General features: G+C 38.9%; 1 protein-coding gene across 19 annotated transcripts in view; it reads right to left on the minus strand.

The window, feature by feature from the left end:
- ptprk (protein tyrosine phosphatase receptor type K) overlaps nt 1-27,075 on the minus strand; it is an 84,051-nt gene that overhangs the window by 19,248 nt on the left and 37,728 nt on the right. For all 19 annotated transcript variants that reach the window (XM_077510076.1, XM_077510078.1, XM_077510074.1 and 16 more), the window contains 16 exons: nt 26,912-26,970; nt 23,250-23,331; nt 21,921-22,036; nt 21,252-21,426; nt 12,989-13,101; nt 12,716-12,896; nt 7,023-7,205; nt 6,674-6,793; nt 6,442-6,551; nt 5,884-6,082; nt 5,674-5,779; nt 5,389-5,461; nt 5,134-5,256; nt 4,951-5,025; nt 3,313-3,349; nt 8-143 (listed from right to left, as the gene is read on the minus strand). In XM_077510076.1, the coding sequence (XP_077366202.1) occupies nt 8-143; nt 3,313-3,349; nt 4,951-5,025; nt 5,134-5,256; nt 5,389-5,461; nt 5,674-5,779; nt 5,884-6,082; nt 6,442-6,551; nt 6,674-6,793; nt 7,023-7,205; nt 12,716-12,896; nt 12,989-13,101; nt 21,252-21,426; nt 21,921-22,036; nt 23,250-23,331; nt 26,912-26,970 (1,888 nt within the window). The remainder of the gene's footprint in view (nt 1-7; nt 144-3,312; nt 3,350-4,950; nt 5,026-5,133; nt 5,257-5,388; nt 5,462-5,673; nt 5,780-5,883; nt 6,083-6,441; nt 6,552-6,673; nt 6,794-7,022; nt 7,206-12,715; nt 12,897-12,988; nt 13,102-21,251; nt 21,427-21,920; nt 22,037-23,249; nt 23,332-26,911; nt 26,971-27,075) is intronic.

A 27,075-nucleotide genomic window follows, 5' to 3' on the forward strand; every position in this document is an offset into this window, starting at 1 on the left:
CACTCACCTTTTCTTGACCAGTAAGATGGCTACCAGCACCAGCAGTATGAAGACGAGGACACCGGCGCTGATACCAGCGATCTTCACCACGCGGTCCGTCTGCTTAGCCGGGTCAGGGATGACTTCGGGCTCCTCGGTCGCACCTTGGAAATCATGACAAGTCATCGGTTAAAGTGGTGAACATTTAAATCACTGATTTCAATCAATTAAAGTCCAGTATTTATTTTCTGGTTATGAAAATTCAGTTCTGTAAAACAATGATGTATTAATGAGGTGCAAAAGTCAAAAAAGTAAATATTTATCATCTTCACACAGATTGTTTCGAACCGTGCAGCCCGCTGTAAAGCAAATGTCACATGAGGAAAAGGGTCAAAACACCAAATTACAACTAAAATTAAAAGACAACTTTTGAGAATGCTTGCACTTTATATCAAGCGACTAGCAAGACTTTAATACGCCTGCCAGCATAAATACCATGGCAACTGTCATTCATGATGCAAATATAGCCAAAGCTTCTGTCTGGGGATCTTATGAAGCATAGAAATATTCAGATTAGTATTAATATCCACAGTAAGCTCATTGAAATCAACTAAAGTGTCTTTTCTATTCTTGTTTTAATAAAGCCATCTATATTACCATAAAGAAAAAGATGGTTTGATTGCTTTCTGTCCATGCTCCTTGCCTGCATACTGTTCCTAATATTTCAAGGAATTTGGAATAAAGCAAATACTGCAAAGAATGGTTCAAAAGTACAGCGCATGATGCAGTTTTTCTCCTGTTGATCACAAAAGCACAAAGCTGTTTTGATGCTCCTAATCTCTACTTAGTGATCTCATAACACCAGAATAGTTTGTATTGCACTGTAAGAATATTAGTGTATTACAATAATCCAAATAATCCAAACTAAAGACAAACGCAAAACTCGATTTCAGGCCGTGTAGCCATCGAACCCTAATCCACTTACAATGCTAAATATCAACAAGATAAACATAATCTCTTGTTCTTTTTATCTGCCGCCTTGTTGGTAAGCATATTATTTGGTTGTAATATGTTTCTGATGCGGGCGGCACGGTAGTCGAGTGGTTAGCACGTCCGCTTCCCAGTTCTGAGGTCTCCGGTTCGAGTCCAGGCTCGGACCTTCCTGGGTGGAGTTTGCATGTTCTCCCCGTGCCCGCGTGGGTCTTCTCCGGGTACTCCGGTCTCCTCCCACATTCCAAAGACATGCATGGCAGGTTAATTGGGCGCTCCGAATTGTCCCTAGGTGTGCGTGTGAGTGTGGATGGTTGTCCGTCTCTGTGTGCCCTGCGATTGGTTGGCAACCAGTCCAGGGTGTCCCCCGCCTACTGCCCAGAGCCAGCTGAGATAGGCGCCAGCAGCCCCCGCGACCCTTGTGAGGAATAAGCGGTCAAGAAAATGGATGGATGGATGGATGTTTCTGATGCTGAGATATTTGTAAACGTGACAAATTATGTAATATTATTATACGTCTACAGTATAAATTCTGTTGGACGACAGGACAATTATGCACCATACATGTTTTTATTTCCTGATCTGATAGGAATGTCAATACTGTAACTTCTGATCAATTAACAACCAATTAATTGGAGATAAACAGATTAAAAATATCAAAATAGCAAACAATAGCATAGTATCCTGATGCTATATATAAATTTACAATATTTACAAGTTTCTAAGTATGACCTCATAATGCTCGCAGTTGCTCTTAATTCCTGTAAAAAATTATCCAGGTCAGTACACTAACACTGACACATACATACACAAAAAAAGTCCCTGAGGCAACGATAACCACACACAATAGTCAAGATGACCTAATAGGACCACCAACACTTAATCCTCCCTCCCGGATGCACGCCTCAGTGCTTGCACACTTGCAGACGGGCAGAGCGAGAAAGGAAGGGACAGTCGTCTGACCTCTGCGACCATTAGTGTGCCGTCCTGCCTTATCACTGCAGGAAAATTTCAATTCTGTCACTTTGCTCAGATTTCCAACTGGCCAGGCGACACGACAAAAGGGACAATGACCTATTTAATACTCACAACTACCAGCAAGCAAACACTTGCAATATGATGACGCTGGTAACTCGAGCTCCCCTGATTGTCCGCCTATTTTGCGAGGGAAAATGAGACATGGGACAAAATGGAAGTGAGCCACCACTTGGGGACTTACAGTATTCTCTGTGTGAACTTTCATGTCCATGTGTCCTCAAAGTGAACCTACAAGAGAAAATGATCCGAGCAGGGCGGGGTATACCGTGCCTCAGACTGGGCCAGAACCAAAAACACTCTAATTCTTGATCCTTGGAATGTTTTCCAGATCATCATCTTACTAAAAACCTGGCAATCTCAGAGAAATAGATGAACTTGGGAAATAGAAAGATAATAACAATTGCACCAAGAACCAGTGACTCCTCTCGATCCAGCTGTCTGCTCCATAACCCGACCTGGCCGGCCGTTACGAAACACACAACTAAATCCACTTTAATGATTCTTTCTGCGGTCATTAAGGCTGATTGTACTGGAAATAATGTCCCTTTTTACAGTCTAGTTTAACAATCCTTCAAGGTCTATCAGGGCAAAGTCAGGTCTGTCAGTTCATTGAAGGCTGACAATACTTTTTTTGTATTACGCTAACGACACGATTGCTTGTGTGCACTGACTCTGACCTTTCCGCTTGGCTATTCCAATGAAATTAGGTTTAAATTCATGCCATTCAAATATGTACCTCCACAATACTTACCTCAGAACTGTTCACACAGAACAGCAGCTGTTCATCCTGCTACTATATCTTTTCTTAACATGGATTCAAACCCCCTACCTACCCATTAATCCGCTATATAACCTGATCCATCTTTCCTCAAAACAACTACAACCATATGCCTGTATTTCCAGGATAAATAAGCACCTTTTAAAACCTCTGTATTATGCTGGCAAACATATGGTGGTCCCAGATAAAAAAAAAAATAAAAAAAAATCACATCTAGACACCGCTGATCCTTGCACATGCACACACGCACGCACACAAATTTCTCTCTCTAGCATTATATCTCTAATGCTCACGATGCGGATGTCCGCTTTTATGGAACACTCTGGTGATAAGAGGATGATACGTTGTTAATGCAGTTCACAACAATCTGTTGTTAAGGGGGAAAAAAAAAACAACCTCAAGAGAAAAACAGCTAACAATAATCTGATTTAATTTTGACGCAGACCAACTACTACAATAGTAGTAGTACAGTAATAGAAACATGACACTTTCTCAATTGAAACGAATGAATTTAATGTTGTTCTTACCTTTAGTTGCAAGTCTCAAACACTGGGTTTTCGTTTCCTAAAGGGAAAAAGGACAGAAAAATGACATGAGAGCAGGGCTGAACTGGTGGGGGGCAATCTACCCTGGTATGTTTTTCCCCTTATAATTTAGCAGATAATAACCATTATTTTGGTATATGTTAAGTAGGATATAAATGTAGTCTATTCTCTCTCCTCAACTGGTACAGCAAAGCCCTGGCTGGACTTGAGAAGAAGAGAATGAGGTATTACCATAAATTATATAGATTGGTAAATAAAAAATAAAATAAAAATGTGTAAATTGTGCAAAATCCTAAACCACTGAACTACTGAAACACTAATACGCGACTATCCTATTTGCTGTTCCCTCTTATTTTGTTGGGTTCTATAAACTCGATTCAGTATTTTTATGATTATATTTTTTTTTTAATATATATTTTTTTTATAATCGTAAAAGGCTCATATTCATGCCGACACTAACCAAGATAAACAAACATAAAGTGTTGGAGTTGACTTAATGCATGGTTATAGACAAATAAATAATAACAGCATTGTGTTAAAAAAAAAAAAAAAAAAAAAAAAAAAAACTTTCGGCATTTAGGCTTCAAAGACATTTGTAGTTAGTCATAAATCAATCTTTTGTTTACATTATTTACTTCAATTGACTCTTTGACAAATGTCACGGCTCACGAGCAGATTCATTGGTATCAATAATAATGACAAACCATTGTTGAGATGAAAACTCATATTTAAATATGCTTCCATGTCACAGAGGCCATCTCCTCAAAGTCTCTGCAATATCCAAATGTTACAACATCTTACCGGCAGTGACTTTGCCGCTCACTGTGTCTCCTGGTTTGAAAAGCCTGCATCTGTGCTGCTCCTCTGCCTGCCTGCCGCTTGCTTTCTTCACCTGTTCAACCTACTCTTGTCACTGGGGTGGGGGCTACGGCAGCCACTCCAACAGACATATCTGTGATTTTGGGACAGTTTGAATCATCTCAGATCAGAGACTTACATTTTTGTGCACTACTTTTTCGTTTTGACTATTGCTATCTTCTCTCCATGACTGTGAAACTTCAGAGTGGGAGTGACACGGGATGTGTTTTGCTCCGTTTTCTAGTTTACTGTCTGTATTAAAGTTGGACCAATGGGTCCAGCTTTTTACGTTACAGGGATGGTAGTTGGGACGCTTTCGTTCCACTGCCTCTAAATTGTGGGCCGGTCTCTTGGGAAACAAGAGATGGCCAGTCCAACCCTGCATGTGAGTCTGCATTATGGTTGCCATACACATCTTTTCAACAGTGATTATAGAATGTGATGAGATGCTTGATCAACAAAGTGAATTTTATAAAAATTTGATTTTAAGAGCTGAATTGCAGGCCTGCAATTGGCTGGCAACCAGTTCATGGTGTACCCCGTCTACTGCCCGAAGCCAGCTGGGATAGGCGCCAGCACCCTCGCGACTCTTGTGAGGAATAAGCGGTTAAGAAAATGGATGGATGGAATTGTAGGCCAAAATTGTGAAAAGACAAAAAAATGCTTTCATAAAGCATGAAAGTGCCTAAGAAGCTTTAGCAATACGGCCTGTAGAAATAACGCTAACCCATGTGCTCAGCTCGTGCTCATACGAGTATTTACCCGCTCAGTGCTGCTAACAGCCTGAAAGTAGATGTTGTAGTTCTTCCTGGGAGCCAACGGAGGATTCCAGAAACCCTGCGGATTAAAAAGCAATTGACGGTCAGACAATCGTTTCACTTGAGCATTCACAAATGTGGAAAACTCCCCCCCACCAAATATGCAGTTAAGCTGAAAGGGACATGCCTGGTATGTTTTGTTGTCTCCCACTGTGAACGGGAGGGGCTCAGGAAGGTTGCTGGGGGACAGCTGAGCGGCATAATAATACGGAGATCCGCCAGTGGATGCACTGTGATAAGAAACTGGAACCTGGGCGAGGGGGTGTTAAGCATAATGCGCAGTCAATATGTACTTAGGAAACATGTAAATCATAAAGGCCATTTAGTCAAAAGTTTAGAAAATGAGTTTAGTCGAGTATATGTAAAGGATGTCTCTAACTACCTCAAAGCAGTCAGAGGAGGCTTGGCGACGTGTTCGCCGGGGATTCACTTCCTCCACTACAATCTGGTACGCACTGTAAGAAACACCAAATGTAATATTTCAGCAGCTGTGTATACACACACATTATGAATAATTACTGTATCGATTTGCACACCAATTTCAAACGTGAGTCATTACAAGGTTGAGTGGGGGGAAAAAAAAAAATACCTGTACCTGCTCTACAATGTTGCATTTGTCAGGAAAATCTAAAGGTTATACTGTATATGTTATATAATTGTGCATTACCTTATAGGTGCACCTTTAGCCTGTGCAGGTTTCAGCAGAACAGTGATGGTTGTGGCAGTTTCATTGAGAAAGGCCTCTGATCCATCATACTCATCTATAGTTGGGGCTAAAGACAGATGACACGTTTACATCACAGTGAAATAAAAAGTGACTTCTGATCTTACAATATTGTATAGAGGTGATTAATGGATAATAAACATTATTTCCCACCTGAAATATTAGTAGTCACGTTCAGTGTGGTGGCAGGACCAAATCCCTTGGAGGTGGATGCTCGTATGGAGAGCTGGTAAGTGACCCCTGGGTGTAACTGGGAGAAGAGGTGGTGGGTGGCGTTGGAGGGCAGAGCCGTGACTCCTGGCCGCTGGAGGGGCACTGACGGATCGAAAGAACGTAGACCGCTGTAGCTGATCTGTGGCAGGGCAAAGACGGAAATACAACATTTTTACAATGGGTACTACCGGTGTACAGATCGATCGGCAACCCATCACGACCGGATGATTTCCCTGGATTTGGCATATGTTGCTTAATGCTTTTCGTTGCGCGTTAAAACGCTTCAAATCAACAAATTTAACACGATAAATGAAGAATAAACACTTGGTGGACTATGATGAGTGAAGATTACGTGCTACCTGATGCTACCTGACAGTTGTAGACCTGCCAGAGATTCCATCGGGAAAAAACAATCAAGCAAGTTCACATCTAATCTCTATGATCGGTATCTGCAGCATAAAACCCTAAGAGGTCCCGTTCTTTTCTGCTGATAGCTACCTCATATTGCATGATGACTCCATTGGGCTCTGATGGTTCCTTCCAGTAAAGAAGAATTCTATCCTCAAATGGTGTGGCTCTTACAGACTGAATGGGAACTGCACCTGGAACTGTTCAAGAATAGATACAAAGTGGTTCAAATTACGCTAATAAATATGCATAAAGTTACCTTCCCCGAATGTATTGTATTTAATTTCTCTTAGTGTCATTCTTGTACTAAAACATATCCCACCATCTTCATCGGTTTGGATAATTGTTTCATCACTCTCTTTCCGTCCCTCTGGATTGGTCAAAATCATCTTCAGACTGACGTTGGTGTAAGGTGGCAGATTTCCTACGATGTGGCGTGGTGCTGCAAAGAACAAAAGTTAAAAGAATAAAAAAATGAAAATAGAAATACATCTTTACAACGTAAAATAACGGTGGTGTAGGTAAATCAATAAGCTATGTAGATCATTTAATTCCTACTCAGTAACAGTGCAAATGTAAGTAACAATGGCAGTCTGTCTCTATATGTGAATATAAGATCCTTTCCTCATCTGGAAAGCATAATAGAATGTTGTGAGAAAGCCACCAGGTACCTTTGGGGTCCATGTCCAGACAGTCGGCCTTGCTGCGGTTGTTTGCTGTCATATAGTGGTAACAGATGGTGACGTTGAAGGTATGACAGCGGGTGATGTTGTAACCCAACGATTCCCAGTCCACCGCTATCAGGCGGGCCCTGGTTTCAGCGATCTTCAGTCTCTTTGGAGTACGCATGGGCTCTATAACGAGAAACATACATTCTTGATGCTGGTCCGCTGAGCACTGTACGCTTGCTAGTATGTTGAAACACCCTCAAACATGATGTCAGCAAATGTTGTGTGACTTCAGAAAAACTGCTTTTCTTTTCTTTGGCAATCAATTGTAGCAATAACTTAAAGCAAACCTGAGCGATAGTGTTAAATGGAGAAACAAATTTGCATGTCTTCCCTCTTAGAGGAGACAGGACAAGGACACAAACTTGTCGCTTCTGTTGACAAGCCATTATCTGTCCGTCGCTCACCACACACGCGAGCGAGACACATCGCTGACACACTGTTATTACCCATAAATATGTTCGTGTGTGTGTCTCATGGTGCCTGGAGCCATAACTCTGGTTAAGCTTACACAAAATGTGTCCCTCAGCTTTGGGGCAATCTTGGGTTGGCCTACGATTAGGGTCACTATTGTTTATGGATTTGTATCAGAAGGGTCTCCATGACATCAATGTAATCTCTCAACTGTGCACATTACATACAAACCTCCATACTACTGATAAGAACGTATTGTCAAGGGCAAGTCTCACACTCACACATACGCGCGCGGCTACTCTGGTTTGACATTACGATTCAAATGGCTCACTAATAGAAACACATAAAGACGTGAGAGGAGACAAAGAAAGAAATAAAAGAAGACGGAGATGAAGGGAAGAAGACAGCACTGCAGGTAATTGTCAGGCATGAAAACATCATCGCCCGTTAATGTGAAAAGCTGTTCGTGGATAGATGACATTTAAATAGTCGACTCTCCCTTGAATTCCTTTCTATCTGTCTCGCGCCGTCCGTCTTGACGGTCTTTTTGCTTGGCCAAATCAGTAATAAAAGCAGCTGACTGACTCATTGAGATTAAAACTTGTGTTATTGCTCTTTCAGTCTCCTTTCTGCTTAATTGTCTTCAGAGTTGTTGCAGTTTACTGGCATTTTTATGAAAAGCATAGCCGTCAAGTCAAAACCTGATTGGACGACATTTGTGAGATACCTAAGGTCAAAGTTTCAGAACGAAAATACCGGTTGGGTTTGATACATTCTTTGTTTTATATTTTACAAGTTTTAACAGCTCAGATGTCATGAAAGGTCCCTTCACAAGTCACAATTGCGATACCTTAAAATAAGGCTTTGTATCAGCCCGATACTGCTACCTGGTATTGGTACTCACTCTTCCCTACTTAATGCTGACATTTTAACACTGGTTTGTGTACTTAACGCCCTAAAAAGAGAATTGCTGAACCAATTTAATTGAATTGTTGACCAACTTAAAAAAAAAAAGGTTCAACTGGTGACACACGATTGAATTAAGTTAGTCCAAAGTGAATATATATCTATAGTATTAAGTTGAATTAATTAGGAATTCATTTTACTTAATACTTTGGATTGGAGTCACTTTGTATTAAACGTAATTCAGGCGAATATATTAAGTTTAATGAGCTCATAATTAACTTAATATATTCACTTTGGACTAACTTAATTCAATCGTGTTACCAATTGAAACAATTTTTTTTTTTTAAGTTGGTCAACAACTCAATTTGTCATCTTAAGTTGATTAAAAAATTCTCTTTTTAGAGTGTTGGCTTCGGATGATAGCGTTCACACTTGAGGTCATTTGAACCAAACCAAATGGGAAACGTGTGACCACAACCTAAAAAAGCAAAGCTCCTTTTATTTCACAACCCATATTGCTGCTCGTCCATGTCTATTCACTGAAAGGAAAGAAAGTAATTTAAGAGAGAAAATTAAACCAAGGCAATAGGGAGCAAAGGAAAGATAAAGGGTGTGTAGGAAAGAAGGGGGAGAAGGAAGACAACAGGAGGAGGAACGCGGAGCGACGATAACTCGTCTGGAACGTGGCCAAAGTCATACGGGACCCGGTCCAATGGAAAACCACAGAGGCCGCCTTGTCCCTTTCCCCTCCTCCGGTAAACAGACAAACGGTCGGATTCATGTTGGAACTAAAAGGCTTTGTTTTCCACAGTCGGGAGCTTTGAAAAACAACAACAATACCAATAAACACCCAACAATAACAGGGAGGACGGCGGGCGTCATATCAGCCCAACCCAGAGGTTGGTATTAAACAACACAAAACAAAGGCGGTGGAATGAAACTAAATGAAATGGAAGTACACCAAAGATAAAAAAAGAAAAAAAAAATCTCTCAACAGAAACCACAGGGAGAAGCCAGGCTGTATGTAGCCAGAGGCCCGTAGAATAAAAATGCTTTTGAAGAAAAACGGGATGGGAGTGGGAGGGAGCAGAAAAGGTTGACGGGAGATGCAGCCAAATCCAAGTTAATCTGTCCAATTAGTTCTTGCTAATCCTTCCACTGTCACGAGGAAGAAACCAAAGCTATTCATTCGGTTGCAAGCCCTCACTTTCGAAACATCTCCGTCTCTCGGTGGGCCTTGAAGATGCAGACTTGCACTCGCGAGCTTTCATCCACATTTGCCTCGGTAAGGGGTTAATTACATTGTGTGTCATTACGACAGCCTTCAAGAGTTCAAGACGTAGTGGAATGACTCATTCCAGATCAAAACAACCAGTTCGTAAAAGTGAAATTCTCGTTTATTGTTAACTCAAAAGCTTGATCTTAGATGCGTTTTCTGATAAACGAGCACAAAGCTGGATGCTTTGAATTCAGCTGGCAGAAAATAGCTTCAACGTAAAGTGTATTATGTGTATAAAGTGCAAATCTTATGACCACTTTTTCAAGGGCCAACCGCTGAAAAGAAGCTCACTGCCGACTCAACGATAAAGCACAAGTGATATATATTGTGTGTGGGCCCTCTATATGCGCTTGTGTGCACAGATATGAGACTTTTGCGCTTCCATTTTTCCCATTAATCCATGTGATGCTGAGCTTGTGCAGCAATTGCAGAAATACTGCGACTCCCTTGTACTTTTTGAGTGTGCGTGTGCGTGTGTGACTACCTCCTAGCATGACTCTATGTTTATGTGTGTCATTTTGGAGGTTCAGCCTTTTGGATTAAAAGCTACTTCATCAACCACAAACTCTTCACTCCAACTCTATTATTTTTCAGTCTTCAGACAAGAGCAATAAATCACCACAGAGGGAAAATCGAGGAACGTGTGTGTGTGCGTGTGCGTGTATGTGGTGGACTCGAGCCCAAAAAAGAAGCCAAGATAGAAAATGAAGAAAAGGTGCTGAGATGATGGAATAATTGCTGTCATCTCAACATTTGTGATGACTGGATGTTATTAACTTAATTGGCAATGGATTCAGCTATTTATAAAGTTGCCTGTTCCAAATTTTTATCCGTGTGAATTCTGCACACATTTCCCTTTAAGACTTGGTGTTAAATATTCAGTAAACTACAGGTGGTGGGATCAGACAAACTTAACCAAACAGAGAAGGCAAAGGCATCATTACCATTTAAATAACATTTCCAGTGCTCTGTGTGCATCGGGAGGCACGCATGCACACTTCCACATCCAGGTGCGTTTGTGTACATTTGTGCGTATGTGGATGAAGAAAAAAAAAAACGGCGTGACATTTCAATATTGAAGCCAGAAAGCATGCTGTTTAGCATATGGAATATCATATGCCGTTTTATGTACTCTTCATGTACTCTTTCAAGATGTTACACGCCATGTGATGACTATGTTGGATTGGAGTTGTGGGTAGGGGGGGAAATGTATTCAGTCAAGCCACTTTAATGCAAAGCAACTCATCATTAGTTTGTTCACATCTTGTCAAAAATAGTGATACTTCCAAATATCGTAATAATTTCACAAGCAAAAATCTTATTATTTTTGTTAACAGTAGTCCTAGGAGAAATATTGATTTTTTATTTTTTTTTTAAAAGATAAATTCAAGTTTTTCGTTGTGTGGATGATTAAAAAAATTATAAAACCAATATAATTTTTTACTTAGTTTTATTTCAAATTTGGGGTGGGCAAAATAAATAAATAAATAAATAAATAAATAAATAAATAAAGCAAAGTTGCAAAGCCATAGTGAACAGTGGTTTACTTCTTTTAACACCAGCATGACCAATTAAGAATTGTGTTACATCGCCTGTACAAAAGATTCATAATAACAACAATTGGATTTTGAAATGTAACATTGTTAAGTGTTATAAAATTAATTTTCCAAATCCAATTTGGGAAAAAAGACACATTGTGTTGGACTTTTGAGGTTAAACTGTAGTTGCTAAAGTGCATGATAAGGGGAAGTCAGCAGCCTGGCCTGACTAGTACGCCTCCCCACCATCATTAGTGCTTACGGTAATGCCCTCGCAAGTGGGTAAGGAGAGCCACGGTGACCGATGGAACAGTAAAACACTCACACAGTGGCTGCTGTTGGCCACAGCTCTTGCCCAGACACTCACACACAGACTCCTTGACATCACACACTATTTTTTGTGTATCAAAATCAGTAGTGGTATCAGTATAGTGAACATCCCTAAAAACGTACTTTTATATCTATACGAGTGGGAGCATATTTGACCAAAGGATCCCTTCATGCAGTCAAATAGCTCACCTCTCAGCTATAATTCGTACCGCAAGCTCCACAAATGTCTTCTACTTAATGGACAAAGAGGTTCATTTCAAGAGAATTCATGACTCCATTGTGCCCTGATGGACTGATAACCGCACATTGTGTAGATTACAATGAGTTAGCCATTTTTCACGCAAAACTATGAGTGACAAGAAGATTCATTTCCAGCCCGTCCAAACGGAAACTGTTCAATACGCAACTCGCGTGGAAGAAGTCCCTCGCTTTCAACAAACACAGGCAATAACACACACACACACACACACGCGCGCACGCACAAACATGGGTTGGCAGACATCAGTCAGGCCCTGCAGTTATGAATTTTCATCTCTTTTTCATTTTCCTTCACAAGTTTCATCATTCTCACCCCCTCCTCGCGCCGAGCGCGCTCCTTCACTCCAGTGTATTTTCATCATCTCCCGTCATTGCCGCCTCATTCTGTTTCTCATTGCTTTTCTTCGGAGTCGCCCTCGCTCTGTCCCTCTCCCCCAGGCCAGCTGTGTTTTTATTTCACACGTTTATTCCTACAAATGTCAGACAGAGGTTCTGCCCTCTGTCTATTGATCCACTGGGAGAATAATATGCAATGAAGAGAAGAGAGGGATGAAGTGGAAGACTGGGGCAAATTTATAGTTAAGAGCATTAAATTTGATGTTTATAATGGAGTCCTACCCACTATTAAATATATCACTATTGTTGTGCATTTACTTGTTGGGACTTCAATTCACTTTTTTACTGTTTACAAAAGTATATAAGGCTGCTAATCTGTGATTTTTTTTTCGTTTACATCTTTTTTAGTGCTCGGAAATTTTGCTCATGTTAATCAGGATATGAAATGACCATATTTTGTTCTCTAATGGAGCAATTCATGCAAAATAAAATGCACTATTTGGCTAAAAACAAATTTCTCATATATATTGAAGTGATATTTAATTGATTATCATGTATTTCTCATTGTTTCCTACCTGCACATTTTGTCCGCGTTATAAGCGGCGGCCCGGCTTTGCCTGTCCCGCCCTCTCCCGGCCGGGTGAGCAAGACTCTGATCTCGTACTCGGTGTCCGGGTCGAGATGCCATAACTTATAGTTGGGAGAGTTGACTGCGTGGGTCTCGATCCAGCTGCCTGACGTCATGCGGTACTCCACCTTTGGAAAATTCACGTTCACGGAATTCGACAACCGTGATGCACATGATGACATTTTTATGTTGATTTATTCGGATAAGAGCAAGTACAGACCTCTTTGAGTATAATAGGACCATCTCCAAATATGGAGTTGGCGTTGAGCTGAATCAGCAGGTAGGTAGGCCCAACGCCGAGCAGCTGCGGTGGGGCGATGGGGTGTGGGGGCTCTGGGGAGAGAAAACAATGAATAGGATCAACATAAAGCTTGACAGAGTCACGTGGGAATGGCAGAACACACTAAAACAAAGCAACAAAAGGAGCAGGAGAGTCTGGGGATATACTGTAGCCGCAGTGATAAAAAATAAATAAATAAAAAACTAAAATAAAAGTGTAACAGCAATTGAAACAGGAGCACCTCAAGAGCGACTTCCACCACGGTGATATTTTTTGTATCTTTTAAGAGCTTATACAGACAAAGCTAATTACTTGATCTGATGAGATCTGACAGTGATATGTGTCAACATATTTAATGTACCGTGTTAAATGTATTAGTTTTAAATGAGCGTAGTTTTTACCCAAATGAGCTTCATTCTTAGCACCTTCTTATACCTTATCTCTGTCCATATTTCATGCTTTTTAGACATTCATTTCAGGCCTATTCACCAATCCCGTCTCTCCTAATACTAATAATATCATGCTACATTGTATTTATAAAGTGCTGTACCGCATCACATAACGTAATTTAGATTTACTTTCAAACGGCTGATGTTTTATGCATCGCTTCGGTTTCCTTGGCTTGGTGTATAGCGGTAGCTGCATTGCATTATAATGACGATAATATTAAAGCGAGCGCAATTTTTTGAAGATGCAGCTCATCAAAAGACTATCTGCCTTCAGAAGAAGGCATCCAAAAAGGCTTTGAACAACAGAAGCGGCTACAAACACGGTGAGAAAATGTTGTGATTTATTCTGTTTTAATGGTTTTAAATAATCAAGGCAAAAGGTAGACCTGCATTATCAAATGGAATGTGCATTTGTGCGCAGTTTGGACTGAAACTTGCCATTTCATAATTATGTGGTATTATACACTGTTAACTTTCACAGCAGTTAATGCCTTTTTACTGTCGTGATTTAATAATAAAAACGTCCCGGGTGGTAATTTAGGTCCATATTGAGTTTGATTGTCAAGTCTATTTTTCCTCTAAAAATTTAAAATGTTGATGTTCATGTTACGTAGACCAGAAATAATTGTAATAATAATGTGTACCCTGTATTTATTTGATTATACACTAAATATGTCGCAGTAAATGTTCACACTAGTGCTGTCACTATCAAATATTCTTAGAATTTTAATTTTGCATTAAAGTGCATTACAAAAGCTTTTTATTTTATTTTTGTATTTTATTTTATTTTTTTACCTGATTACTGTTTATTAACCAGTGATTGGTGTTTATTTTGTACTTCATATTTGTATAGTGGGAAAAACAAAACAAAAAAACAAAAAAAACGGGGGATTGATGTTGTACAATGTTACTGGTTCGGTTATTGAGGTCCAAAGTAAAAACAGATGTTTGCAAACATCTTATTTTGATTAAACACAGATAATAGATAAGATAATCACTCTTCTTTCATGAAGACCTACAGAAATCAGTGAACTATTAATGTGGATATGCCGAAATAAGAGGATTTGGACAATATTAAATTAAAAACAATGTTCCCAGTACGTCCCTGACCTTCAAGTTTAGCAAGTTTTCTGGGAGAAACCCTGGAAAATGTATGAATAAATACCCCTTGCACACATACTATACAACATCTTCAGTAAACCAAATAGATTCCACCGTCTCTCTCTCAAGTCTTTATAGAGCCATAGAAAAATGTGATTGTTCTGCCGACTTATCATAAAGTATTATCTAAATTGTTTGTGTTGGTGTATGCGTGGGTTCATTGTTCTAGCACTACTTTTAATAATACTGCGCATTTGCCATCACGTCTCTTCTTCCTGCGTGCATATGCATGTTTGTTTATGTTTGTGTTACAGTGCATTTGAAAGTGTGTTGAATGTGGCTGTCAGGCTGAAAAGGCATCTTTTTTCCCCACCAACACATGAAACACTGCAGTTTGACAGTGCGCTAGCTTGATTTCGGATAATGAATGTTGAAGCTAGTTCAGAAAACTGGTGACGTCAGCAGCGTGTCTGCTCGCGACGGCGTCAAATAAAAACAATGTGATGATGATAAAATGGGAACTAAAAGCAAAAAGATTCACCTATTGAAACAGTTCAATCTTTTGTGTGTTAATGAGAATGCAAGATTGTGTGTTGCTTTTAACTGGGTGACTTATCTAAAACATAAATAATGGAAATAAAAATAAAGCAGGAAGACGCTTAAGTGGGTCATCATGCGACTCCAGAGAGAACTGTGCTGAAGTTGGCTTCTTGCTTTTGATTTTCAGACTTTTTTTTTTTTTTTTATTCATTATTTGACATTTGTACAGTTGACCTAAAAACATAACAAATCATCAATGGTGTTGATGTGATGAGACGGGTTTGTTGTCACAATACTTTGTATTATTAATCATGTGTGAATCCGTTTTTGGGGTCACATGTAAATTATCGCAAGTAAACAAACACTGGCGAAATGTGGTTTTTTTTTGTGTTAATTCTGACACATTGCATAATTCATTTATTGAATCTTGTAGAGAATCTTTTGACTTTTTATCTCTCTTATCCTGAATCCTTGTCCTTTTTTCTGTATTAATTTCAGCTTTCCTTAATTTAGATTATTTTCCCTATTTTTGTTTAAATTCCTGGGAAGATTAAAAGTAAAAAAAAAAAAAAAGATATATTAGAAAGAAACACCATATAAAAAAATAAAAACAAAATAAAGAACAAAAGAAAGCAGGAAAAAAGTATGGAAGAGAAACAGACCCAAGGACAAAAAAATAAATAATAAAAAAAATAAAAAAATAAGCAAAAGAAGGAAAAAGTGACAGAAAGATTTGACTGGCACTGGTGACTTGAGCCTAGCAGGCATCGGTTTCCAACGTCAGCAACCTTGTCAATAAAGTTTAGTCTTCACAAAGCACTACTGACATCACTCGAGACGCACTGGAGGACACGCGACCTCCACCAAGAAGCAGAGGATGTGTGCGTTTTCGCAGTGACGATCAACAACCGGAAAAGTGCAAAGATTTTCTCCGAAGCTCCAGCTGTCACTATCACTTGGATGAGTACGCATGTTTGAGGTTATAAGAGCAAAAACAACATTGTTCAAGTTGTTCAATACAAGTACAGGACAGCTTGTATGGATTCGAGCATGTTTGCATGCACGTGCGTGTGCGTGCGTGCGTGACAGTAATATTGCAGGAGCTTTTTAGGCCACGGCTTGCGTATAATGCAAGCTGGCATCGCGGTGAGTGTATGTGTGTCATGATGATGTGCTCTGTCACTGTAGGAACCAGAGGGCAAGGCTTTATTAGAGCTGCACTCTGACAAAACAACTACTGCCAAACACAAACATACACTGTACAGTATGGATCGTAAATCCACATGAACCGATTCTTCCACTTTCTTAAGACTTGGTATCACAAGATACACACAATTGTTATGTTATATGAAACGGTTGCATCAAAAGAAATATTTGACTCCAAACTATATGGCCAACTTATTTGCAGAGTATTATTTAAAAAAGTATTTAAAAATATATAAGGGAGTATAATATAAAGACCACGGTGAAAAATGAGTAAGCCATAACATTCCTACTAAAAAAAAATAAAAAAAAATTAAAAAAAATAAAAAATTCTACATTCAACATTCTAAATATATTTTTGCAACGTTAATTTGCTCTCAGTATTGGCACATTTCATTGTTAGAATGTTTTTCTCATAGAATAAAAAATATTCTTACACCATTATAATATAATATATTCTCGTATCATTCTGACATTATTCATGTAACATTTGGACATTGATTTTATTCTCGAAAAATCCTAATTATTTTTGCTGTCAAATTTATAACTGTAAAATTGCAACTTTATTCTTGTAATTCTACAACTAATTCTATGGACAATGCATTCTTTTTCTCTTAATACTACAAGTTTGTCTTTACTTTCTTATAACATTATTACTTTATCCTCATAACGTTTTCTCATAGAACTTTTATTCTCAAAACAGAAAAATGTATGCACCAATATCAGGGATGGGCAAATACAAGAACCAGATATTGGTATTGGGCCGATACCAGGCCTAATTTCAAGGTGTCGGTTCTTGCGACGGCGGTCGATACCATTATTGGCTGCCATCTTGTGACCGTTTTACAATCAGGACTAGGAATTAGAATAGAAAAACACCATTAATTTCATGTAATTTTAAGGAAAAATGCTATTTTGGGATATACTTTATATGTTATTGTTTTTGTTTTTTTTGAAAAATGTAATGTATAAAAAGTAATATTGGTTTTGGGCATTTAGGTTATTCATAACTACTAAAATGTTCAGTATTCGTACTAGTATTGGTCAGAAAAGAAGAGGTATTGAACATTCCTAATTAAAACATTATTCTCATCATGTCATTATTCTTGTAAATTTACAACTTTATGATGTCAACAATCTGACTTTTTTCTCATAAGATTATGCTACAAACATGACTTTTTCCTCTTCGTTGTAACATTCCAATGTTTTTTTTTTGTTTTTTTTTTTGTTTTTGTTTTTTTTAAGTGTGATTCTGACAACTCATTTGTCAATGCCTGTGGGACAGTAACATTTGTTTACCTATTTTCTTACTTCTAGTGATCAAAAAAAGATTTATCGGCCACAAGTTCCTTGTCTACATTTTGGGACAGAGCAATCAATTCATCCTAAGACTGTCTGTGGAGCTAAATGAAACAGATGATTGATGAATAGATGTAAAAGCGTCAACAAATGATTTGCTCAACAAGATATTTGTCATTTCTCCTTGCTTGCGAAAGACAAAAACATCTACACGGGAGTGACGTGGGAATCCCAAGTCAGATTTCCCATCTCGCTTTTGTGCCAGTAAAAATGTGTTCTTGACAGGCCCGGCACACACACACACACACACACACACATACTCACACATACACAGGGGAGTGTAGATAATGGCACATCTCTGTCATCTACATAAATATCTGTGGACTGGGCCTGTGCGTACCTGCTCACACACAATCTCACAGCGGACCACTTGCAGCCTCTGGAAATCAAAGCTGGATCAATGTCCCACTGCTGATGTATACAAGTCATATCTGCAGGCACCTGTGTTCTTTTCTTCTGTATTTCCAGATTAGCATAGATTCATTTCTCATTTAATTTCCTCAAACTCCTTCTGCCGATTTCACAATGGGGTATGTATTTAAATACAGGATGCTGCATGTTAAATAAAAACGCTGAGTGCAAATACAGCATTAAATACAGCATTATGTACGTCCTGCTTAGATGTATACTTTTTAAAATGTTTAAAAAAAAACAACTTCACTATTTCTTTGATTTCCCTCTATTTGTCGACTTGACATTGCTAATAAACATGAAGTGGCTCCCCTTCCATGGGATTAACATTTTTTTTTTTTTGCCTATATCCCCTCAGAGATGCACAAACATCTTTTCTCAGCTTGAAAGAGCACCTTGATTTCAAGCATACAATGCACTTGCTGAGCCTGAATGTATTTTTCATCATTATCATCATCTAGATGGGTGGCAATCGTGATTAGACAACAAGCTCCTGCTGTGAGGCTCACTTACCCTTCTATTTAAAAAAAATCCTGTCACATTTTTGTGAAAAAAAAAACATGAAAAAAAAAGTAGAATTACTAAAATACCAGCAACATGTCATCTTTTTTGTTTGCTGTTTGAGAAGAAACATGCAGTTCAGCATATATAATTACTGGCCATACCCTGCCCATAACTGTTACTTTATTTGATGGATAGAAAAGAAATCTTGCATTTACTCAAAATTGTCGAAAAAGATCAAGGATATGAATTATTTGAATTCCACACAACCTCTTTTCCCTCACCCCATTTTTCCAGGATATGAGAACTTTGGTCTTACATGTATGTCAGTATTTCTTTGGAGTCAAACTTCTCAACTACAACTTATCGACTTATACATTAAATCATCGTGATGTACAATGTCAAAGCTGTGTTATCTGTGTTGGTTAATATTCAGCACGTTTCTTCCACTGCTGCTGTATCATATGCAGAATAACAACTATGAGACTGTTCCTCTGTTTACATATTCAGACGCAGCACTCATTCTGATATGGGTATATTCTTTGGATAATGAGCTGACTATTTACATTTACCTTTTTTTTCCCACCCTCTCTACCTCTATTCACCTCCTTCCTGTCACTCCGGAGCGTCTCTCGCCTTTAGCCTGTGCGTTTCTATGCCCTCCCTGGGAGATCATCTGAATATGTGAGCTATTCAATGCGAGTGAATAAAGAATCTTGCGGCAAACACACATCGGTGACACCTTATTAACCGCATGTCAACTGCACATGACAGATGAAGCATGTGCATACACACACTCTGCCACACGTAGGTGCATACACTATCACTCTTGTCCCTGTTAGTCAATATTATGCGAGATATATTCTATCAGGCAAAGACACTGGATGTGTATGACTGTTGTAAGATTTCATGTGCAGCTTTCTAATTTTTATGAATTACTTCCAACAAGGTGGCCCTTCTTGCATGACATGGTTGCATGTGATGGTGTATATTAGGGGTGTGCCAATACATCGAATATTAGATTCATCGAGGTTTGACATGTGACGATTAGATTACGATTCATAAATGTTGAAAAACAATTACTTTCCATAATAATACTACAGCAGATTGCGGAACGAAAGTAAAAGACACGCCTGCCGATCAGACACTTAAAGGAACGCACATGGTGAGGATAGCGGCAGTGGAAGTTAATGAGAGACATGTTTTCTCCCTAGAATTAAAAGCTAGCGTTTGGAAGCATTTCGGTTTTGATTCCGATTAATATATGTTCAAAAACGATTATTTTCCATAATAATTTAATGACGGAACACTACAGCTGCTAAAAGTACAGAAATCTGTGAAAAACACAAAGTATTTTGGTTAAAAGAAGTCTTATTTATTTCTAAAGGCACTTTATGTTTAATATTTTACAGAAAATGTGGAGTTCATTCCACCAGAGTAAATCTTATTTTATTGTAATAGAAAAATCTATTTTTGAAAAGTACTGCCTTTGAAACAATTGTTTTTGCACCTTCTTGTGAAAAAGAGCAGCTTAAGAGTATCTTTGTGTTGTATGTGCATCGTTTCCATCGTTCCTGTTGGATCATTTGGTGATTGGAAATAAAAAGTCATGGACATAAATTGGTTTGGCTACTTTAATTAATTGAATACTGACAAATATACCTTAAAAGTATGAAGTAGCCACAAAGAAAGAAAAAAAAAAATCGGGAAAAAAAGATGCATTGAAAATCGTGATAATCGTGACAATCGTGATGATCATTAGCATGATAATCATTCAATAATCAAATCGTAGCACCCTTAATCGTAATCAAATTGAATCGTGGGGTGCCTTAGAGGGCACACCCCTAGTGTATATTAGGGATTAGTCCTTTTACTACACTTCCTACTAGGGGTGTCAGGCGATTAAAATTTTTAATTGTAATTAATCTCATCACTTCAATAGTTAGCTCACCATTAATCGTAAATTTTATATCTGTTCTAAATGTACACTAAAATGTATTTTTTGTAAGTTTTCATACTCTTGTTAACATAAAAGTGGAAAAAAATGTTAAATTAATAGAAATATGACTGCATATTTTAGTCATTGATACAGTAATTTCATAATATCTCATAAAATGGAATTAAAATTAAAACAATGTAAAAAAAAATAGTGTGATATTGATTTGTGGTGAGGTCATTTTTCTGCCACTAGATGGCATAATTGCATTTGTAAGACGGTGATAGCTCTGTACATTTTTCTTTTCATATTAAGAGCTATCTAATCTTTAACATGAAGTAACATTTTTAAAATTGCAAAATACAACTTGACCCTAGTCTCCACAAATCTATGCATTATTATTAAATTTATTACTGCTAAATATTGACATGGATGTGTCTGCTGCGTTGCGAGTGTAATTCCGCCAGTACAAGGGGAGGTCATTAATCACGCGTTTAAAAAAAAATAAAATAAAAAAATAAAAAATAGTGGCATTAACGAAACTTTAACTCAAAATTAACACACTAATTTTGACAGCCCTACTTCCTGTATTGCCTTACATCGACTACGGGGAAAATTAACTATGGTAAATGAAATTTTCCTATTTTCTAAGCACTGAAAAAATGTCAGCATAGGTTGAGAGCAACTTTCAATAAAGCCTCACCTCTGACGATAAGCCCGGCGAAGTTGGACACCCCCGACCCGCGCTCCGACTGCGTGACGCAGCGATACAGATCTTGATCCTGACTGGTGACTTCGTTGAGATGGAATGAGGCGGAGAACCGTCGGTGGTTGATGTTCTTCCTCTGGGACACGGGGATGTCTTCTCCGTTTCGCCGCTATTGTTGGGTAGAGTTGGAAACAAGCACAGGCCTTACAGTCCTGATCAGGGTCTCGAGGAAGCAATGCACACCCCCACGCATACACACGCACACTAGACTTGTACATCATCCTTCCTGACAACAGGTTTGAAGGTCAATAGTACAATAGAACTGTAATGAAATCAACATCTATTAGCTGCCAGAATGTATGGCCTGGGGTGCATTTGTCGTTTTACTATTCCATGAACCGTGTTCTCTTCATGTGTGTGCTATTTAATAGATTATGTTTACAGTCCCATTTATTTATTTATAATACACAATCTACATTATGCAACAAGGAAACATCCACGTGCCAGGTTTAAAAATGTACAGTACTGTACAGTAGATGGTCAAAAACGGTTTACAACAATTTACAAATTTTACGGTTTGAAAATGAAAAACAGTAAGTTAAGCAGTACAATGCACCGAAAAATCATTTTGATGTGCATTTTTTATTTATTTATTTTTTTTACCTGAAGCCAGAGCTTATTGTTGGTTGTATCTCGTCCAGTAGCGATACACTGAAAGGTGGCGTTCTGGCCAGCGTTCACCTCAACATCTCCAAGGCGCAGGAAATGAGGGGATTTATCTGAAATAAATAAATAAATAAACCAAGAGATTCAAGACTACTCGGTTTATGTTTGGGCTTTTGCTTTCAGTCGAATGAAATCACACCTTTTCCAGACAGAGGCACAGGTACAAACAATATACACATTTTACGACATTTTATGACTTGCAGCGATATGTTCACCATTACTACGATTACATTTTGGAGGACTCAGAAGAATCTGGAGCCCAACATTGCCACTGGCTGCTAAGATCGCTGTCACAATGTCACAGTTTCTAATACTTAAGCACCGCACTAAGGTATGGAATAAGCTTTGTGAACCCCCCGAAAGAGGCTGTGAGGCTATTTTTATTCTAGGGAGGTGATTGCAATCATAGATAACAGCTGAAAACACACACACACAAACCTGTGTGTGTCCAGAAATGCAGCTGTGAGAATGAATGCTTCCACTGTGGAAGTTGCTGCTCTCCTCTTAATATTCACACCACTTCCAGGTCACTTTACTGACAAAATTTGACAACCTCAAACAGAGCCGGGGACAAATGGAACGCGGTATACATTCAAGTATTATGACTTCAAATCAATAGAATCTATTACAAGTCAGTCCACGCAAAAATCGTGTGACTGCAGCGACGAGACAGATGCTGAAGCGGGGCTTTAATTACTTTTATTCCTCTGTTTGCACCCTGCAGACTCCTGTCTACAGCTCTCGATGAACTCACACACGCGAACAAGTGTTTTAAGAGGAGGCCTCTGGCAGTGCGGAAACAGCGAGGAGAGAAAGAGCTTCGGAACGTAACGTGAATTTAAAAAGGAGCGTGACCCTCATCACTTTCCTGTCAGCGCAGGACAAGACAGCTACTGTTCACTGCATGTGCGTGTGTGCGTGTGCGCGAGCGTGTATTAAGGGAAAGAGAGCTGAGTGGTCAGAATCTCTTCTCTCCATGATTGACCTAATACCGTTTCATTTGCCGCTTCACTCTCTCCGATCCCCCTCCCCAGTTTCTCCCTTCTCCCATCTTTACTCTTGTGTTTTATTTCTCTCGTTTACCTACTACAACATGTCCCCGCTTACCGCATCCCTCCCTTCCCTGAGTCACCTTCCACTCATTCCCACTTATCTGTCCGTTCAAGTGCGACAGGAACCCATCCCGGGTTCGGTCTAATTAGTGGCCGAAGCTATAAGCGTCGACTCAGCGAACTACGACTAATTGCCGGCATGCTAATGACTCACCGCATGGGTAGCTGAGCACCTGAATGTCATCTATAACGATGAAGCCGGATTTCCTGTCCGATATCTCCGCTTCAAATATGACCTGTGGACAGAGGGGGTGGGGGGGTGGCGGGGGGTTGAATGTTAGGCTTGTATCACATACGAGACGATATTAATGACCATCGAAAGGATCAACTGTGTTGACAAAACCAAGCATGACAATTACCATGGAAAAGAAAATGGAACTTAGTCCAATGTTTTATGACTTACTTTTATTCCTTGGCTTTTTAGTTCAGCATGATTGTGTGGTCTTTTCTTTGTATTTTTATTTATTTATTTTTATTATTTTTAGAATTGTTTTTAATTATTATTATTATTATTATTATTATTATGATTATTATTATTATTATTATTTTGTTTGTTTTTTCTTATTGTATTTTATTTAATTTACTTATTGTGTTTTATTGACTTCTTTATTTTTATAGTTGGTTTTACTAGATTTTATGTGTAGGATAGTGTTTGGTCCTCAATGTGCAGCACTTTGGGAACATTTGTTCATAAAATGTGCTATAGAAATAAAGTGTTTTGATTGGCTTGAACGTGGGGAAGTGCAAGTACAGTAAGAGCAATAGAATTAATGAAATATCACCTTCAAATGGGAACATAAAGGACATAATTCCATAGAAATTGTGAATGTGGTAAAATAGATTGAAATGTAGTAATGTAAAATTTGAAGCGTTGATAAATGCAACCCAACTAATAACTAATACAATGCTATTATACTAGCATGTTGTATGTTAACATCTCGCATGCCATTGTAGAATCATGTCATTTTAACTCTGTCATGTAAATGAAAATATACTTTGTGTACATTGCAAAAGTTGATAACAAACCACTAAGTGAGTACTGCAAAACCCTTCCTGTTTACGCTCAGAATTGGATGGCAGTTAATACAGGTTGACTTTATTCAATTTAAATTACAGCATTTCCTGTGGGAAATTTAATTTTGAAAGTAAAACGCACTTGGAGGTCAACCAGCGTCACATAATGGATTGGATTTTGTCAACTTTGCTTTGCGCTTACAATTCTTGGAATCACTGATACTTCGCCTTTCAAAAACACAATTTCATCATGTTATAAAAAATAGAACTCGGATAAATATATCATACTGTACTTGAGATTCAAAAATATTAGAAGAACTTTAGTTAGTAGACTCCAAGTCTGTTGCTATTTCCATGTCAAAGAGAAGGATCTAGTAAAAAGTTGCAACAAGATGAAGTTGGTGAAACCCCTAAGGAGGTATAGATAACAATATGACTACCCGTCTGCTGTTTAGATTCATATATTCAGTCCAACAAGCCCCCAAGATTAATGGTTCTTCCTGTTGGACCACAGTAATCTCCTTCGGTACACATAAAATGGCTGACAGATAAATGATAAAAAATAAAAAAATAAAATCCTGATAGAAGCCACTGCGGTAAGGGTGGAGAATAAAACATAGTATATACACTATATGTGTTTCTCATTCCACTCCCATCCCACTTTCATCACACCCTTTCCCATTTCATTGCATTCCCATGCTTTATTTTCCCCAATCTACATTAATGTGGCCACACTGTAAAGCCAATGTGACCTCCAATTTGACACACACGATGGCAACGAGATGGCGATTCATGGTGTATTTAAAAAATATGATTAAACCAGAACCACAACAACACAAGATAATGATGTAGGACATTTTTGATGCATTCAAATTTTTTTGTTCATTTTTAATTGTTAGTGTTGTATCTTTCCTAACATGGCTGGCGTCCATTTCGGTGTCTAAACAGTTTAACCAAACGTGGTTATGGCAATGGTATTCCATCCATTTTCGATACTAGTAGTCCTCATTTAGGTTTGCCAGCAAGCTCCTCTTGCTTGCTCTTCTCGACTTTGATGTAGACATGATAAAGACTGGGTCCAGCAATGGTATGGTGCTCAAAGTTCAATCAAAAATAATTACCGGCTACCATCGATGGGTAGAAATGTTTATAATCAGTTCTCCTTTGCTCACAATGTTTAGGAGAACAAAATTGAATATGCGAGAGAGGGTTGCATTCAGAACGAGAGAGGGAATGAACCAGTTGCTGTCATTCATCAACCGTGAGAGCGCCCATGAACTGTTTACCCGTGACATGTTCCACCCTCCGTTGCCAATCTATCCTATCATTCTTCCCACATCGCTCGCAGACATCGGTCCACTTGAAATATATATGATTATTGCTTGTTAACAGTACCACATTCATGTTCTGTAAAGTGCACGTCCAAATGCATGCTGTACTTGCATGATAATAACTGGAGTGAACTTTAATAAAATGCCAAACCAGCTAAGTCACTCGCTGGTCTGCTCATATCCTGTCATGAAGCACGGCTTCACAGCTGCCTGGGCTACCACCAACTCAAATGACTCACATGAGCAAAACCCCTTTCAGATTGTGTTTTGTGAGGACTGCATAGACATCACTCAGAGGACAGAGCCGTTTAGAATCGACAGTAAACTTTTTGATCAATCAGTACACGTCAAACAGTAGCAAAAGTACTTTTAGATTCAAAACTATGAATCTGATCACTAGAGAATCTATTGTCAAATACTGCATGGGCGTGTACCTACACTCCCCAGTCTCATTATCATGCAATCTTAAATGCCAACAGAAGCGTGTTTGAACATGAGACGGTGGCGTCATAACCTCGAACCTGTTTCATACCCTGAAAAACCTCCATAAGCCCTCAGCAAACAAGAATTGATTATGTTCAATTACAACATGTTGACACGTGTGTTTTCAGGCTGGCCTTCTCCTCTCACAGTCACCCCGGAGGGGGGGCGCGGGCACCAGATGGGTCATTTGGAAGATTCCCCCAGCCTTCGCTTTACAGTAGCGTGATTGGGTCCCAAGGCGACATATATTAATCAGGGAGTGTGTGTGCATGCCCTGACACTGACACTCATCTGACACTTCTGTGCCACACGCACGTCAACACCACCCTACAACTATGCAGATATACCTCTAAAAATGTATTATTTTTTTTTTAATGTATAGAAAAGATAAAAGAGGGTTAATTTAAACTACTACTGCAGTGAATATGGTTTCCAAACTACTTTACTGAAAATAAATAAATAAATAAATACTCGCTAAAAGCAGCAAATGTCCCGTTGGGTGACACAAATGCAAGTGCACGTACATGCACGCAGTCGCCCCCATCACTTCTCACTACGTCTTTCTTGCCTGATCGTCACCTCCTGAGCCTCAGTCAACACAAATAAATCAGAAGCCTGCCTGCCAGCACGAGTTGTTTGTTTTTGAAGCTGTGTCTGTATGCCCATGTGAATGCAAAAGAAATAAGTATGTTTATTAACCAATCAAGGTTTTGGAAAAGGCCACGTTGACAGCGCCAGGGTTTTCCCCTAGGGATGCCCGCCAGGCATTTCTTATTATATATATCAATATTGGCTCTTCAGTTTGTTGCTTAAAAAAATCCCCCACACCAAAAAACAGATGAGTGAAACCCATGAGGCCAACGCAATATTTTCTTTCAGTTTTTCTCAGTGTAGTGGCCAGGTGTGCCAATACTTTTGCTCACACAGTATAAGTAAACTAACTGGTAGCAAACACAGCTGTTAGTGGTTAAAGGAGGCGGGACTTCACCTGGTATTCGTTGGGCCAAAAGGTGGAGACGGCCAGTTCAGCCTTCAGCCAGTCTTTACCTAAAAACATACACAAAAGTCAACGGAGGTGAAGTGTGTGTAAAAAAAAAAAAAAAAAAAAAAAGAGAGTCGACCACATGAAATTTTTACTGCGGTAGAAGTGTT

The sequence above is a fragment of the Festucalex cinctus genome, chromosome 21 (genome assembly GCF_051991245.1).
Source record: "Festucalex cinctus isolate MCC-2025b chromosome 21, RoL_Fcin_1.0, whole genome shotgun sequence".
In the NCBI taxonomy this organism is placed as follows: Eukaryota; Metazoa; Chordata; class Actinopteri; order Syngnathiformes; family Syngnathidae; genus Festucalex; species Festucalex cinctus.